The 14,815-nt window shown below is 58.1% G+C and overlaps 1 protein-coding gene across 1 annotated transcript; it reads left to right on the plus strand.

Annotated features, from left to right (window-relative positions):
- Nucleotides 1–2,102: 2,102 nt before the first annotated feature.
- On the plus strand, nt 2,103–14,598 carry LOC309452529 (blue-sensitive opsin; the record flags this gene model as incomplete). Its single annotated transcript, XM_082077149.1, has 6 exons — nt 2,103–2,487; nt 7,851–8,019; nt 9,514–9,679; nt 12,008–12,247; nt 13,624–13,667; nt 14,454–14,598. The coding sequence occupies 6 exons, from the start codon at nt 2,103–2,105 to the stop codon at nt 14,548–14,550; spliced, it is 1,101 nt and encodes a 366-aa protein (XP_081933275.1). The 3' UTR covers nt 14,551–14,598.
- Between the last annotated feature and the right edge of the window lie 217 nt (nt 14,599–14,815).

A 14,815-nucleotide genomic window follows, 5' to 3' on the forward strand; every position in this document is an offset into this window, starting at 1 on the left:
GGCCAGGGCAGTTTGGGGGTGCAGGGTGTCAGGACAGTTTGGGGGTGCAGGGGGGTCAGTGCAGTTTGGGGGTGCAGGGGGTCAGGGTGCATTGGGGGTGCAGGGGGAGCTCAGGGCAGTTTTGGGGTGCAGGGGGTCAGGGTGCATTGGGGGTGCAGGGGGAGCTCAGGGCAGTTTTGGGGTGCAGGGGGGTCAGTGCAGTTTTGGGGTGCAAGGGGGTCAGGGTGCTTTGGGGGTGCAGGGGGGCCAGGACAGTTTGGGGGTGCAGGGGGGCCAGGACAGTTTGGGGGTGCAGGGGGGTCAGGACAGTTTGGGGGTGCAGGGGGGAGTCAGGGTGCTTTGGGGGTGCAGGGTGAGCTCAGGACAGTTTGGGGTGCAGGGGGGTCAGGACAGTTTTAGGGGTGCAGGGTGGGCTCAGGGGGGTTGGGGTGCAATCCGGGGGTGCAGTCTGGGGGTGCAGTTGCATTGGGGTGCAGTTTGGGGGTGCAGCTCCATTGGGGTGGAGTTTGGGGGTGCAGCTCCATTGGGGTGCAATCTGGGGGTGCAGCTCCATTGGGGTGGAGTAGGGGGGTGCAGCTCCATTGGGGTGCATTGGGGGGTGCAGCTCCATTGGGGTGCAGTTTGGGGGTGCAGCTCCATTGGGGTGCATTGGGGGATGCAGCTCCATTGGGGTGCAGTCTGGGGGTGCAGCTCCATTGGGGTGCATTGGGGGATGCAGCTCCATTGGGGTGCAGTCTGGGGGTGCAGTTGCATTGGGGTGCAGTTTGGGGGTGCAGCTCCATTGGGGTGCATTGGGGGGTGCAGCTCCATTGGGGTGCAGTTTGGGGGTGCAGTTGCATTGGGGTGCAGTTTGGGGGTGCAGCTCCATTGGGGTGCAGTTTGGGGGTGCAGTTGCATTGGGGTGCAGTTTGGGGGTGCAGCTCCATTGGGGTGCAGTTTGGGGGTGCAGCTCCATCGGGGTTCATCATGGGGGTGCAGCTCCATTGGGGTGCAATCTGGGGGTGCAGTTGCATTGGGGTGCATTGGGGGGTGCAGTTGCATTGGGGTGCAATCTGGGGGTGCAGCTCCATTGGGGTGCAGTTTGGGGGTGCAGTTGCATTGGGGTGCATTGGGGGGTGCAGCTCCATTGGGGTGCAGTTTGGGGGTGCAGCTCCATCGGGGTTCATCGGGGGGGTGCAGTTGCACTGCGCTCCAGCAGGGGGCGCAGCCCCGACGCCGTTTTGGGGCATTTCCCTTGATTTTTGGGCCCCCCCACCCACACCCCCACTTCGGGCTCTCCATGGCCCCCCCCCCCCTTACCCCACAGTGCGTGTGGGGGGGGTCTCCATGGCCCCCCCCTTACCCCACAGTGCGTGTGGGGGGGGTCTCCATGGCCCCCCCCCCTTACCCCACAGTGCGTGTGGGGGGGGGTCTCCATGGCCCCCCCCCCTTACCCCACAGTGCGTGGGGGGGGGGTCTCCATGGCCCCCCCCCCCCCTTACCCCACAGTGCGTGTGGGGGGGGGTCTCCATGGCCCCCCCCCCCCCTTACCCCACAGTGCGTGTGGGGGGGGTCTCCATGGCCCCCCCCTTACCCCACAGTGCGTGTGGGGGGGGTCTCCATGGCCCCCCCCCCTTACCCCACAGTGCGTGTGGGGGGGGTGTCTCCATGGCCCCCCCCTTACCCCACAGTGTGTGTGTGGGGGGTCTCCATGGCCCCCCCCCCCTTACCCCACAGTGCGTGTGGGGGGGGGTGTCTCCATGGCCCCCCCCCTTACCCCACAGTGCGTGTGGGGGGGGTCTCCATGGCCCCCCCCCGTTACCCCACAGTGCGTGTGGGGGGGGGGTCTCCATGGCCCCCCCCCCCCTTACCCCACAGTGCGTGTGGGGGGGGGGCCCACTAACCCTGATCCCCGGGGGGGGGCGCTAATCGGGGCTCGGGGGCGATTAGCGCCCCCCAAAGCGGCTTGCGGGGTGGTTAAGCCCGGCTTGGCCAGCGCCGGCCGGCGGATGAGCCGGGCTCAGCCGCGCTTTGCCGCGTCACCCGATTAGCGCCATCCGCCCCCCACCCTATAAAGGGGGTCCGGCGTGTCCCCCCCCCCCACGTCTGTTTGTCCGTCCATCATGCAGCGGGCGCGCGAGCCGCGCGACGAGCTCCCCGACGACTTCTACATCCCCATGGTGCTGGACGCGCCCAACCTGACGGCGCTGAGCCCGTTCGCGGTGCCGCAGACGCACCTGGGCGGCCCCGGCGTGTTCCGCGCCATGGCGGCGTTCATGCTGGCGCTGATCGCGCTGGGCGGGCCGCTCAACGCGCTCACCATCGCCTGCACCGCGCGCTACAAGAAGCTGCGCTCGCACCTCAACTACATCCTGGTGAACCTGGCGGCCGCCAACCTGCTGGTGATCTGCGTGGGCTCCACCACCGCCTTCTACAGCTTCTCGCAGATGTACTTCGCGCTGGGGCCCACGGCCTGCAAGATCGAGGGGTTCGCCGCCACGCTCGGCGGTAACGGCGCGGGGACGGGGACCTTGGGATGTTGGGACGTTGGATATTGGGATGTTGGGATGTTGGACGTTGGGACGTTGGGACGTTGGGACATTGGACGTTGGGACGTTGGGATGTTGGACGTTGGGACGTTGGGACGTTGGGATGTTGGGACGTTGGACATTGGGATGTTGGATGTTGGGACGTTGGGATGTTGGGATGTTGGACGTTGGGACGTTGGGACGTTGGGATGTTGGACGTTGGGACGTTGGACATTGGGACATTGGACATTGGGACGTTGGGACATTGGACGTTGGGACATTGGGATGTTGGACGTTGGGACGTTGGGACATTGGACGTTGGGACGTTGGGATGTTGGACGTTGGGACGTTGGACATTGGGACGTTGGGATGTTGGGATGTTGGACGTTGGGACGTTGGGATGTTGGGACTTTGGGACTTTGGGACGTTGGGATGTTGGGACGTTGGGACGTTGGGACGTTGGGACATTGGACATTGGGACCTTGGGACATTGGACGTTGGGACGTTGGGATGTTGGACGTTGCGAAATTGGGATGTTGGGCACAGAGACGTTGGGACATTGGGACGTTGGGACATTGGGACATTGGACATTGGGACCTTGGGATGTTGGACATTGGGACATTGGGATGTTGGACGTTGGGACGTTGGACATTGGGATGTTGGACGTTGGGATGTTGGACGTTGGGACGTTGGGATGTTGGGACTTTGGGACGTTGGGACGTTGGGACGTTGGGACGTTGGGACGTTGGACGTTGGGACCTTGGGACCTTGGGACATTGGACATTGGGACCTTGGGATGTTGGACATTGGGACGTTGGGATGTTGGACGTTGGGACGTTGGGACGTTGGACGTTGGGACGTTGGGATGTTGGACGTTGGGACGTTGGGATGTTGGGACGTTGGGACGTTGGGATGTTGGACGTTGGGACCTTGGGACCTTGGGACATTGGACATTGGGACCTTGGGATGTTGGACGTTGGGACATTGGGATGTTGGACGTTGGGACGTTGGGACGTTGGACGTTGGGACGTTGGGATGTTGGACGTTGGGACGTTGGGACGTTGGGATGTTGGGATGTTGGGACGTTGGGACGTTGGGACGTTGGGAGGTTGGGACGTTGGGACGTTGGGATGTTGGACGTTGGGACGTTGGGATGTTGGGACGTTGGGATGTTGGACGTTGGGACGTTGGGATGTTGGGACATTGGGACGTTGGGATGTTGGACGTTGGACGTTGGGACGTTGGGATGTTGGACGTTGGGACGTTGGGACCTTGGGACATTGGGACCTTGGGACGTTGGACGTTGGACGTTGGGACGTTGGGATGTTGGACGTTGGGACCTTGGGACATTGGACATTGGGACCTTGGGACATTGGACGTTGGGATGTTGGGATGTTGGACGTTGGGACCTTGGGACGTTGGGATGTTGGACGTTGGGACGTTGGGATGTTGGACGTTGGGACGTTGGGATGTTGGGATGTTGGACGTTAGGACGTTGGGATGTTGGACGTTGGGACGTTGGGACATTGGGATGTTGGGACATTGGGACGTTGGGACGTTGGGATGTTGGACGTTGGGACATTGGGACGTTGGGACGTTGGGACATTGGGATGTTGGGACATTGGGACGTTGGGATGTTGGACGTTGCGACATTGGGATGTTGGGCACAGAGACGTTGGGACATTGGGACGTTGGGACATTGGGACATTGGACATTGGGACCTTGGGACATTGGGCATGAAGACATTGGGACGTTGGGACGTTGGGACATTGGACATTGGGACCTTGGGACGTTGGGATGTTGGACTTTGGGACGTTGGGACGTTGGGATGTTGGGATGTTGGGATGTTGGACGTTGGGACGTTGGGATGTTGGACGTTGGGATGTTGGATGTTGGGACGTTGGGACCTTGGGATGTTGGACGTTGGGATGTTGGACATTGGGACGTTGGGATGTTGGATGTTGGGACGTTGGGACCTTGGGATGTTGGACGTTGGGACGTTGGGACCTTGGGACATTGGACATTGGGACCTTGGGACATTGGACATTGGGACCTTGGGACATTGGACGTTGGGACGTTGGGACGTTGGACGTTGGGACGTTGGACGTTGGACGTTGGGATGTTGGGACGTTGGGACGTTGGACGTTGGACGTTGGGATGTTGGACATTGGGACGTTGGGATGTTGGACGTTGGGACGTTGGGATGTTGGACGTTGGGACGTTGGGATGTTGGACGTTGGGACGTTGGACGTTGGGACATTGGGACGTTGGACGTTGGGACGTTGGGATGTTGGACGTTGGGACGTGGGGACGTTGGGACGTTGGGACGTTGGGATGTTGGGATGCTGGACGTTGGGACGTTGGGACATTGGACGTTGGGACTTTGGGATGTTGGGCATGGAGATGTTGGGACCTTGGGATGTTGGGACGTTGGGACATTGGATGTTGGGACATTGCACATTGGGACATTGGGATGTTGGGACATTGGGATGTTGGGACATTGGGATGTTGGGACCTTGGGATGTTGGGACATTGCACATTGGGATGTTGGGACGTTGGACGTTGGGACGTTGGGACCTTGGGACATTGGACATTGGGACCTTGGGACATTGGACATTGGGACGTTGGGACGTTGGGACGTTGGGACGTTGGGACGTGGGGATGTTGGACGTTGGGACGTTGGGATGTTGGGACATTGGAGGTTGGGACATTGGGATGTTGGGCATGAAGACCCTGGGACGTTGGGCATGGAGACGTTGGGACATTGGGACGTTGGGACACTGGGCACAGAGACGTTGGGACATTGGGACCTTGGGATGTTGGGCATGGAGACGTTGGGACATTGGATGTTGGGACATTGGGATGCTGGGCATGAAGACATTGGGATGTTGGGACATTGGATGTTGGGACGTTGGGACGTGGGGCATGGAGATGTTGAGACATTGGGATGTTGGGCACAGAGACGTTGGGACATTGGACGTTGGTACGTGGGGACATTGGACATTGGGACATTGGACATTGGGACGTTGGGACATTGGACATTGGGACGTTGGGACATTGGACGTTGGGACGTTGGGACATTGGGCATGAAGACATTGGACGTTGGGACGTTGGACGTTGGGATGTTGGGACCTTGGGCACGGAGACATTGGGACATTGGACATTGGGACTTTGGGCATGGAGACATTGGGACGTTGGGCATGGAGACGTTGGGACCTTGGGACATTGGGACTTTGGATGTTGGGATGTTGGGACCTTGGGACGTTGGGACATTGGGACGTTGGGATGTTGGGACCTTGGGACGTTGGGACATTGGGACATTGGGACATTGGGATGTTGGTCATGGAGACGTTGGGAGGTTGGGACATTGGACGTTGGGATGTTGGGATGTTGGGCACGGAGACCTTGGGATGTTGGGACATTGGACGTTGGGACATTGGGATGTTGGGCATGAGGATGTTGGGACGTTGGGCATGGAGACATTGGGACGTTGGATGTTGGGATGTTGGGACCTTGGGACACTGGGCACAGAGACGTTGGGACATTGGCCGTTGGGACATTGGGCACGGAGACGTTGGGACCTTGGGACATTGGACGTTGGGATGTTGGGACATTGGGACATTAGACGTTGGGACCTTGGGACATTTGGCATGAAGACATTGGGACGTTGGGACGTTGGGACGTTGGGACATTGGACATTGGGACCTTGGGAAGTTGGGACATTGGATGTTGGGATGTTGGGCGTGAAGACATTGGGACGTTGGGCATGGAGATGTTGGGGCGTTGGGACATTGGGACATTGGATGTTGGGACATTGGGCACAGAGATGGTGGGACCTTGGGACACTGGGACCCCAAGGCTCACTATTTGGCAGCCCCATAGCCCCCCAAGGCTCACTATCTGGCAGCCCCATTGCCCCCAAATAGTGAGCCTTGGGGGGCTATGGGGCTGCCAAATAGTGAGCCTTGGGGGGCTATGGGGCTGCCAAATAGTGAGCTATAGGGGGCAATGGGGCTGCCAAATAGTGAGCCTTGGGGGGCTATGGGGCTGCCAAATAGTGAGCCTTGGGGCCTATGGGGCTGCCAAATAGTGAGCCTTGGTGGGCTATGGGGCTGCCAAATAGTGAGCCTTGGGCTATGGGGCTGTCTGTGGTGTCCATGATGTCCCATGGTGTCCATGATGTCCCATGGGGTCTATATGGTGTCCCCAGACATGGTGTCACTGTGGTCACTGGCCATGATGTCCCACGGTGTCTATGATGTCCCACGGTGTCTATGGTGTCCATGATGTCCCATCGTGTCTATGGTGTCTCTATGGTCTCTATGGTGTCCCATGATGTCTATATGGTGTCTATGATGTCCCATGGTGTCTATGGTGTCCCATGATGTCTCTATGGTGTCTCTATGGTGTCTCTGTGGTGTCTATGCTATCCCATGGTGTCTCTATGGTGTCTATGATATCCCATGGTGTCTCTATGATATCCCATGGTGTCTCTATGATATCCCATGGTGTCTCTATGGTGTCTCTATGGTGTCTATATGTTATCTATATGTTCCCAGGCATGGTGTCCCTATGGTCTCTGGCCGTGGTGGCGTTCGAGCGGTTCCTGGTGATCTGCAAACCGCCCCATGGTGTCTCTATGGTGTCTCTATGGTGTCTCTATGGTGTCTCTATGGTGTCTATATGTTATCTATATGTTCCCAGGCATGGTGTCCCTATGGTCTCTGGCCGTGGTGGCGTTCGAGCGGTTCCTGGTGATCTGCAAACCGCCCCATGGTGTCTCTATGGTGTCTCTATGGTGTCTCTATGGTGTCTCTATGGTGTCTATGATATCCCATGGTGTCTCTATGATATCCCATGGTGTCTCTATGGTGTCTATACGTTATCTATATGTTCCCAGGCATGGTGTCCCTATGGTCGCTGGCCGTGGTGGCGTTCGAGCGGTTCCTGGTGATCTGCAAACCGCCCCATGGTGTCTCTATGGTGTCTCTATGGTGTCTCTATGATGTCTATGATATCCCATGGTGTCTCTATGGTGTCTCTATGGTGTCTATACGTTATCTATATGTTCCCAGGCATGGTGTCCCTATGGTCTCTGGCCGTGGTGGCGTTCGAGCGGTTCCTGGTGATCTGCAAACCGCCCCATGGTGTCTCTATGGTGTCTCTATGGTGTCTCTATGGTGTCTATACGTTATCTATATGTTCCCAGGCATGGTGTCCCTATGGTCGCTGGCCGTGGTGGCGTTCGAGCGGTTCCTGGTGATCTGCAAACCGCCCCATGGTGTCTCTATGGTGTCTCTATGGTGTCTCTATGGTGTCTATACGTTATCTATATGTTCCCAGGCATGGTGTCCCTATGGTCGCTGGCCGTGGTGGCGTTCGAGCGGTTCCTGGTGATCTGCAAACCGCTGGGCAACTTCACGTTCCGCGGCAGCCACGCGGTGCTGGGCTGCGCGGCCACCTGGGTGCTGGGGCTGGTGGCCGCCGCGCCGCCGCTCTTCGGCTGGAGCAGGTGGGGGCACTGGGGTGTCGGTTGGGGTGTAGTTGGGGTGTAGTTGGGGTGTAGTTGGGGTGTAGTTGGGGTGTAGTTTGGGGTGTTGCTGGTGGCCGCCGCGCCGCCGCTCTTCGGCTGGAGCAGGTGGGGGCCATGGGGTGTACTTGGGGTGTACTTGGGGTGTATTTGGGGTGTATTTGGGGTGTTGCTGGTGGCCGCCGCGCCGCCGCTCTTTGGCTGGAGCAGGTGGGGGCGCTGGGGTGTCGGTTGGGGTGTAGTTGGGGTGTAGTTGGGGTGTAGTTTGGGATGTATTTGGGGTGTAGTTTGGGGTGTAGTTTGGGGTGTAGTTGGGGTGTAGTTGGGGTGTAGTTGGGGTGTAGTTGGGATGTAGTTGGGGTGTAGTTGGGGTGTGTTTGGGGTGTAGTTTGGGGTGTTGTTGGTGGCCGCCGTGCCGCCGCTCTTCGGCTGGAGCAGGTGGGGGCGCTGGGGTGTTGGTTGGGGTGTATTTGGGGTGTAGTTTGGGGTGTATTTAGGTGTATTTGGGGTGTATTTGGGGTGTATTTCGGGTGTATTCAGGTACATCCCCGAGGGGCTGCAGTGCTGTACTGGGGTGTTTGGGTGTATTTGGGGTGTGTTTAGGTGTATTTGGGGTGTATTTAGGTGTATTTGGGGTGTATTTGGGGTGTATTTCGGGTGACAGGTACATCCCTGAGGGGCTGCAGTGCTGTACTGGGGTGTTTGGGTGTATTTGGGGTGTATTTTGGGTGTATTTAGGTGTATTTTGGGGTGTATTTAGGGGTGTTTGGGTGTATTTGGGGTGTATTTTGGGTGTATTCAGGTACATCCCCGAGGGGCTGCAGTGCTGTACTGGGGTTTTTGGGTGTATTTGGGGTGTATTTAGGTGTATTTTGGGGTGTATTTAGGGGTATTTGGGGTGTATTTGGGGTGTATTTGGGGTGTATTTAGGGGTGTTTGGGTGTATTTGGGGTGTATTTGGGGTGTATTTAGGGTGTATTTAGGGGTGTTTGGGTGTATTTGGGGTGTATTTCGGGTGTATTCAGGTACATCCCCGAGGGGCTGCAGTGCTGTCCTGGGGTGTTTGGGTGTATTTGGGGTGTATTTGGGTGTATTTGGGGTGTATTTTTGGTGTATTTGGGGTGTATTTAGGTGTATTTGGGGTGTATTTTGGGTGTATTTCGGGTGACAGGTACATCCCTGAGGGGCTGCAGTGCTGTACTGGGGTGTTTGGGTGTATTTGGGGTGTATTTTGGGTGTATTTAGGTGTATTTTGGGGTGTATTTTGGGGTGTTTGGGTGTATTTTGGGTGTATTTCGGGTGACAGGTACATCCCCGAGGGGCTGCAGTGCTGTCCTGGGGTGTTTGGGTGTATTTGGGGTGTATTTGGGGTGTATTTCGGGTGTATTCAGGTACATCCCCGAGGGGCTGCAGTGCTGTCCTGGGGTGTTTGGGTGTATTTCGGGTGTATTTGGGGTGTATTTCGGGTGTATTCAGGTACATCCCCGAGGGGCTGCAGTGCTCCTGTGGGCCCGACTGGTACACGTCCAACAACAAGTGGAACAACGAGTCCTACGTCATCTTCCTGTTCTGCTTCTGCTTCGGGGTCCCCCTGGCGCTCATCGTCTTCTCCTACGGCCGCCTGCTGCTCACCCTGCGCGCGGTACGCACCAAAACACCCCAAAACACCCCAAAACACCCCAAAAACACCCCAAAAACACCCCAAAAACACCCCCAAACACCCCTGAAACACCCCAAAACACCACAAAACACCCCCCAAACACCCCCAAACACCACCAAAACACCCCAAAAACACCCCCAAACACCCCCAAACACCCCCAAACACCACCAAACACCACCAAAACACCCCCAAAACACCCCTGAAACACCCCAAAACACCGCAAAACACCCCCCAAACACCCCAAAACCACCCAAAAACACCCCAAAACACCCCCAAACATCCCCCAAACATCCCCAAAACACCCCAAAACACCCCAAAACACCCAAAAACACCCAAAAACACCCCAAAAACACCCTCAAAACACCCCCAAACACCCCAGTACACCCCAAGACACCCCAGAACACCACGAAAACACCCCCAAACACCCCCAAACACAGCAAACCCCCCCCAAACCCCCCCAAACCCCCCCAAAACCCCTTAAAAACCCCCCCAAACACCCCCAAAACCCCGCCAAACACCCTCAAAACACCCCAAAACACCACGAAAACACCCCCAAACACCACCAAAACACCCTCAAAACACCCCCAAACACCTCCAAACACCCCGAAACACCCCCAAACACCCCCAAAACGCCCCCAAACACCCCCAAAACACACCAAAACACCCTCAAAACACCCCCAAACACCCAAAAACACCCCCGAAACCCCCCAAACAGTCGGAACAGTCGGCCAGCACGCAGAAGGCGTGTGGGGGTCCCCGTACAATGTATAAAGTATATGATCCATACGTTCCAGGTTGCCTGTCAGCAGGAACAGTCGGCCAGCACGCAGAAGGCGTGTGGGGGTCCCTGTATGATGTATAATGTATATGATCCATACATTACAGGTTGCCCGGCAGCAGGAACAGTCAGCCAGCACGCAGAAGGCGTGTGGGGGTCCCATAGGGTCCCTGTACAATGTATAATGTATATGATCCATACATTACAGGTTGCCCGGCAGCAGGAACAGTCGGCCAGCACGCAGAAGGCGTGTGGGGGTCCCTGTATGATGTATAATGTATACGATCCATACATTACAGGTGGCGCGGCAGCAGGAACAGTCGGCCAGCACGCAGAAGGCGTGTGGGGGTCCCATAGGGTCCCTGTACAATGTATAATGTATATGATCCATACATTACAGGTGGCGCGGCAGCAGGAACAGTCGGCCAGCACGCAGAAGGCGTGTGGGGGTCCCATAGGGTCCCTGTACGATGTCTATGGTGTATCTGGTGTATCTAATGTCTATGATCCATACATTACAGGTGGCGCGGCAGCAGGAACAGTCGGCCAGCACGCAGAAGGCGTGTGGGGGTCCCCGTACAATGTATAATGTATATGATCCATACGTTACAGGTTGCCCGGCAGCAGGAACAGTCGGCCAGCACGCAGAAGGCGTGTGGGGGTCCCATAGGGTCCCTGTACAATGTATAATGTATATGATCCATACGTTACAGGTTGCCCGGCAGCCGGAACAGTCGGCCAGCACGCAGAAGGCGTGTGGGGGTCCCTGTACGATGTCTATGGTGTATCTGATGTATCTAACGTATATGATCTATACGTCCCCAGGTGGCGCGGCAGCAGGAACAGTCGGCCAGCACACAGAAGGCGTGTGGGGGTCCCTGTATGATGTATAATGTATATGATCCATACATTACAGGTTGCCCGGCAGCAGGAACAGTCGGCCAGCACGCAGAAGGCGTGTGGGGGTCCCTGTACAATGTATAATGTATACAATCCATACATTGCAGGTGGCGCGGCAGCAGGAACAGTCGGCCAGCACGCAGAAGGCGTGTGGGGGTCCCATAGGGTCCCTGTACGATGTATAATGTATATGATCCATACGTTGCAGGTGGCGCGGCAGCAGGAACAGTCGGCCAGCACGCAGAAGGCGTGTGGGGGTCCCATAGGGTCCCTGTACGATGTCTATGGTGTATCTGGTGTATCTAATGTATATGATCCATACATTACAGGTTGCCTGTCAGCAGGAACAGTCGGCCAGCACGCAGAAGGCGTGTGGGGGTCCCTGTACGATGTATAATGTATACGATCCATACATTACAGGTGGCGCGGCAGCAGGAACAGTCGGCCAGCACGCAGAAGGCGTGTGGGGGACCCTGTACAATGTATAATGTATACAATCCATACATTACAGGTTGCCCGGCAGCAGGAACAGTCGGCCAGCACGCAGAAGGCGTGGGGGGGTCCCATAGGGTCCCTGTACGACGTCTATGGTGTATCTGGTGTATCTAATGTCTATGATCCATACATTACAGGTGGCGCGGCAGCAGGAACAGTCGGCCAGCACGCAGAAGGCGGAGCGCGAGGTGACGCGCATGGTGGTGGTGATGGTGCTGGGCTTCCTGGTGTGCTGGGCGCCCTACTCCGTGTTCGCGCTCTGGGTGGTGACGCACCGCGGCCGCCCCTTCGACGTGGGGCTGGCGTCGGTGCCCTCCGTGTTCTCCAAGGCCTCCACCGTCTACAACCCCGTCATCTACGTCTTCATGAACAAACAGGTGACACTATGGGGCGCTATGGGTCACTATGGGTCACTATGGGGCACTATGAGTCACTATGGGGCACTATGGTGTCCGTGGGGCTGTTCTCCACCGTCTACAACCCCGTCATCTACGTCTTCATGAACAAACAGGTGATGGGGCGCTATGGGGCGCTATGGGGTCTATGGGGCGCTATGGTGTCCGTGGGGCTGTTCTCCACCGTCTACAACCCCGTCATCTACGTCTTCATGAACAAACAGGTGACGCTATGGGGTGCTATGGGTCGCTATGGGTCATTGTGGGTCACTATGGGGCGCTATGGGGCTCCATGGGGCGCTATGGGGCTGGCGTCGGTGCCCTCCGTGTTCTCCAAGGCCTCCACCGTCTACAACCCCGTCATCTACGTCTTCATGAACAAACAGGTGACGCTATGGGATCTATGGGGCGCTATGGGGCGCTGTGGGGCGCTATGAGTCACTATGGGGCGCTATGGGGTCCGTGGGGCTGTTCTCCACCGTCTACAACCCCGTCATCTACGTCTTCATGAACAAACAGTTGACACTATGGGGCGCTATGGGGCGCTATGGGGGGCTATGAGTCACTATGGGGCGCTATGGGGCGCTATGGGGCGCTATGGGGCTGGCGTCGGTGCCCTCGGTGTTCTCCAAGGCCTCCACCGTCTACAACCCCGTCATCTACGTCTTCATGAACAAACAGGTGATGGGGCGCTATGGGGCGCTATGGGGTCTATGGGGCGCTATGGGGCGCTGTGGGGTCTATGGGGCGCTATGGGGCGCTATGGGGTCTATGGGGCGCTGTGGGGTGCTGTGGGGTGCTATGGGGCGCTATGGGGCGCTATGGGGTCTATAGGGCGCTGTGGGGTGCTGTGGGGTGCTATGGGGCGCTATGGGGCGCTATGGGGTCTATGGGGCGCTGTGGGGTGCTGTGGGGTGCTATGGGGCGCTGTGGAATGCTATGGGGTCTATGGGGCGCTATGGGGTCTATGGGGTGCTATGGGGCGCTGTGGGGCGCTATGGGGCGCTATGGGGTGCTATGGGGCACTGTGGAATGCTATGGGGTCTATGGGGTGCTATGGGGTCTATGGGGCGCTATGGAGTGCTATGGGGCGCTGTGGGGCGCTATGGGGCGCTATGGGGCGCTGTGGGGTCTGTGGGGCAGAGGATTGTGTGACATCATAGAGGTATGTATGACATCAAAGGGGGTGTGTGTGACATCACGGGGGTGTGATGTCATGGGGGTGTGTGACATCACAGAGGGTTGCATGACATCATAGAGGTATGTATGACATCAAGGGGGGGTGTGTGTATGTGTGACATCACAGGGGTGCGATGTCACAGGGGCTGTGTGACATCACTATGACGTCATTCCCGCAGTTCCGCTCCTGCATGCTGAAGCTGCTGTTCTGCGGGCGCAGGGGGTGATGTCACAGGGTGTGTGTGATGTCACAGTGACGTCACAGTGACGTCATTTCCCCCAGTTCCGGTCGTGCATGCTGAAGCTGCTGTTCTGCGGGCGCAGGGGGTGATGTCACAGGGTGTGTGTGATGTCATGGGTGGTGTGTGACATCACTATGACGTCATTCCCCAGTTCCGGTCGTGCATGCTGAAGCTGCTGTTCTGCGGGCGCAGGGGGGGGTGTGTGTGATGTCACAGGGTGTGTGTGATGTCATGGGTGGTGTGTGACATCACTATGACGTCATTCCCCAGTTCCGGTCGTGCATGCTGAAGCTGCTGTTCTGCGGGCGCAGGGCGTGATGTCACAGGGTGTGTGTGATGTCATGGGTGGTGTGTGACGTCACTATGACGTCATTTCCCCCCAGTTCCGCTCCTGCATGCTGAAGCTGCTGTTCTGCGGGCGCAGGGGGTGATGTCACAGGGTGTGTGTGATGTCATGGGTGGTGTGTGATGTCACAATGATGTCATTTCCCCCCAGTTCCGGTCGTGCATGCTGAAGCTGCTGTTCTGCGGGCGCAGGGGGGTGTGTGTGTGATGTCACAGGGTGTGTGTGATGTCATGGGTGGTGTGTGACGTCACTATGACGTCATTTCCCCGCAGTTCCGGTCCTGCATGCTGAAGCTGCTGTTCTGCGGGCGCAGGGGGTGATGTCACAGGGTGTGTGATGTCATGGGTGGTGTGTGACATCACTATGACGTCATTCCCCAGTTCCGCTCCTGCATGCTGAAGCTGCTGTTCTGCGGGCGCAGCCCGTTCGGGGACGAGGACGACGTGTCGGGCTCCTCCCAGGCCACCCAGGTGTCCTCCGTGGGCTCCGCCTCCGCCAGCCAGGTGGCCCCGGCATAGGGCGACCCCGACCCACGACCCCGACCCACGGCGACCCCTGACCCACGGCGACCCCGACCCACGGAGACCCCGACCCACGACCCCCGACCCACGGCGACCCCGACCCACGGAGACCCCTGACCCACGGAGACCCCGACCCACGGCGACCCCGACCCACGGAGACCCCTGACCCACGGCGACCCCGACCCACGGCGACCCCTGACCCACGGCGACCCCGACCCACGACCCCCGACCCACGGCGACCCCGACCCACGGCGACCCCTGA

The sequence above is a fragment of the Streptopelia decaocto genome (genome assembly GCF_964273445.1).
Source record: "Streptopelia decaocto genome assembly, contig: HAP1_SCAFFOLD_796, whole genome shotgun sequence".
NCBI classification, from domain to species: domain Eukaryota; kingdom Metazoa; phylum Chordata; class Aves; order Columbiformes; family Columbidae; genus Streptopelia; species Streptopelia decaocto.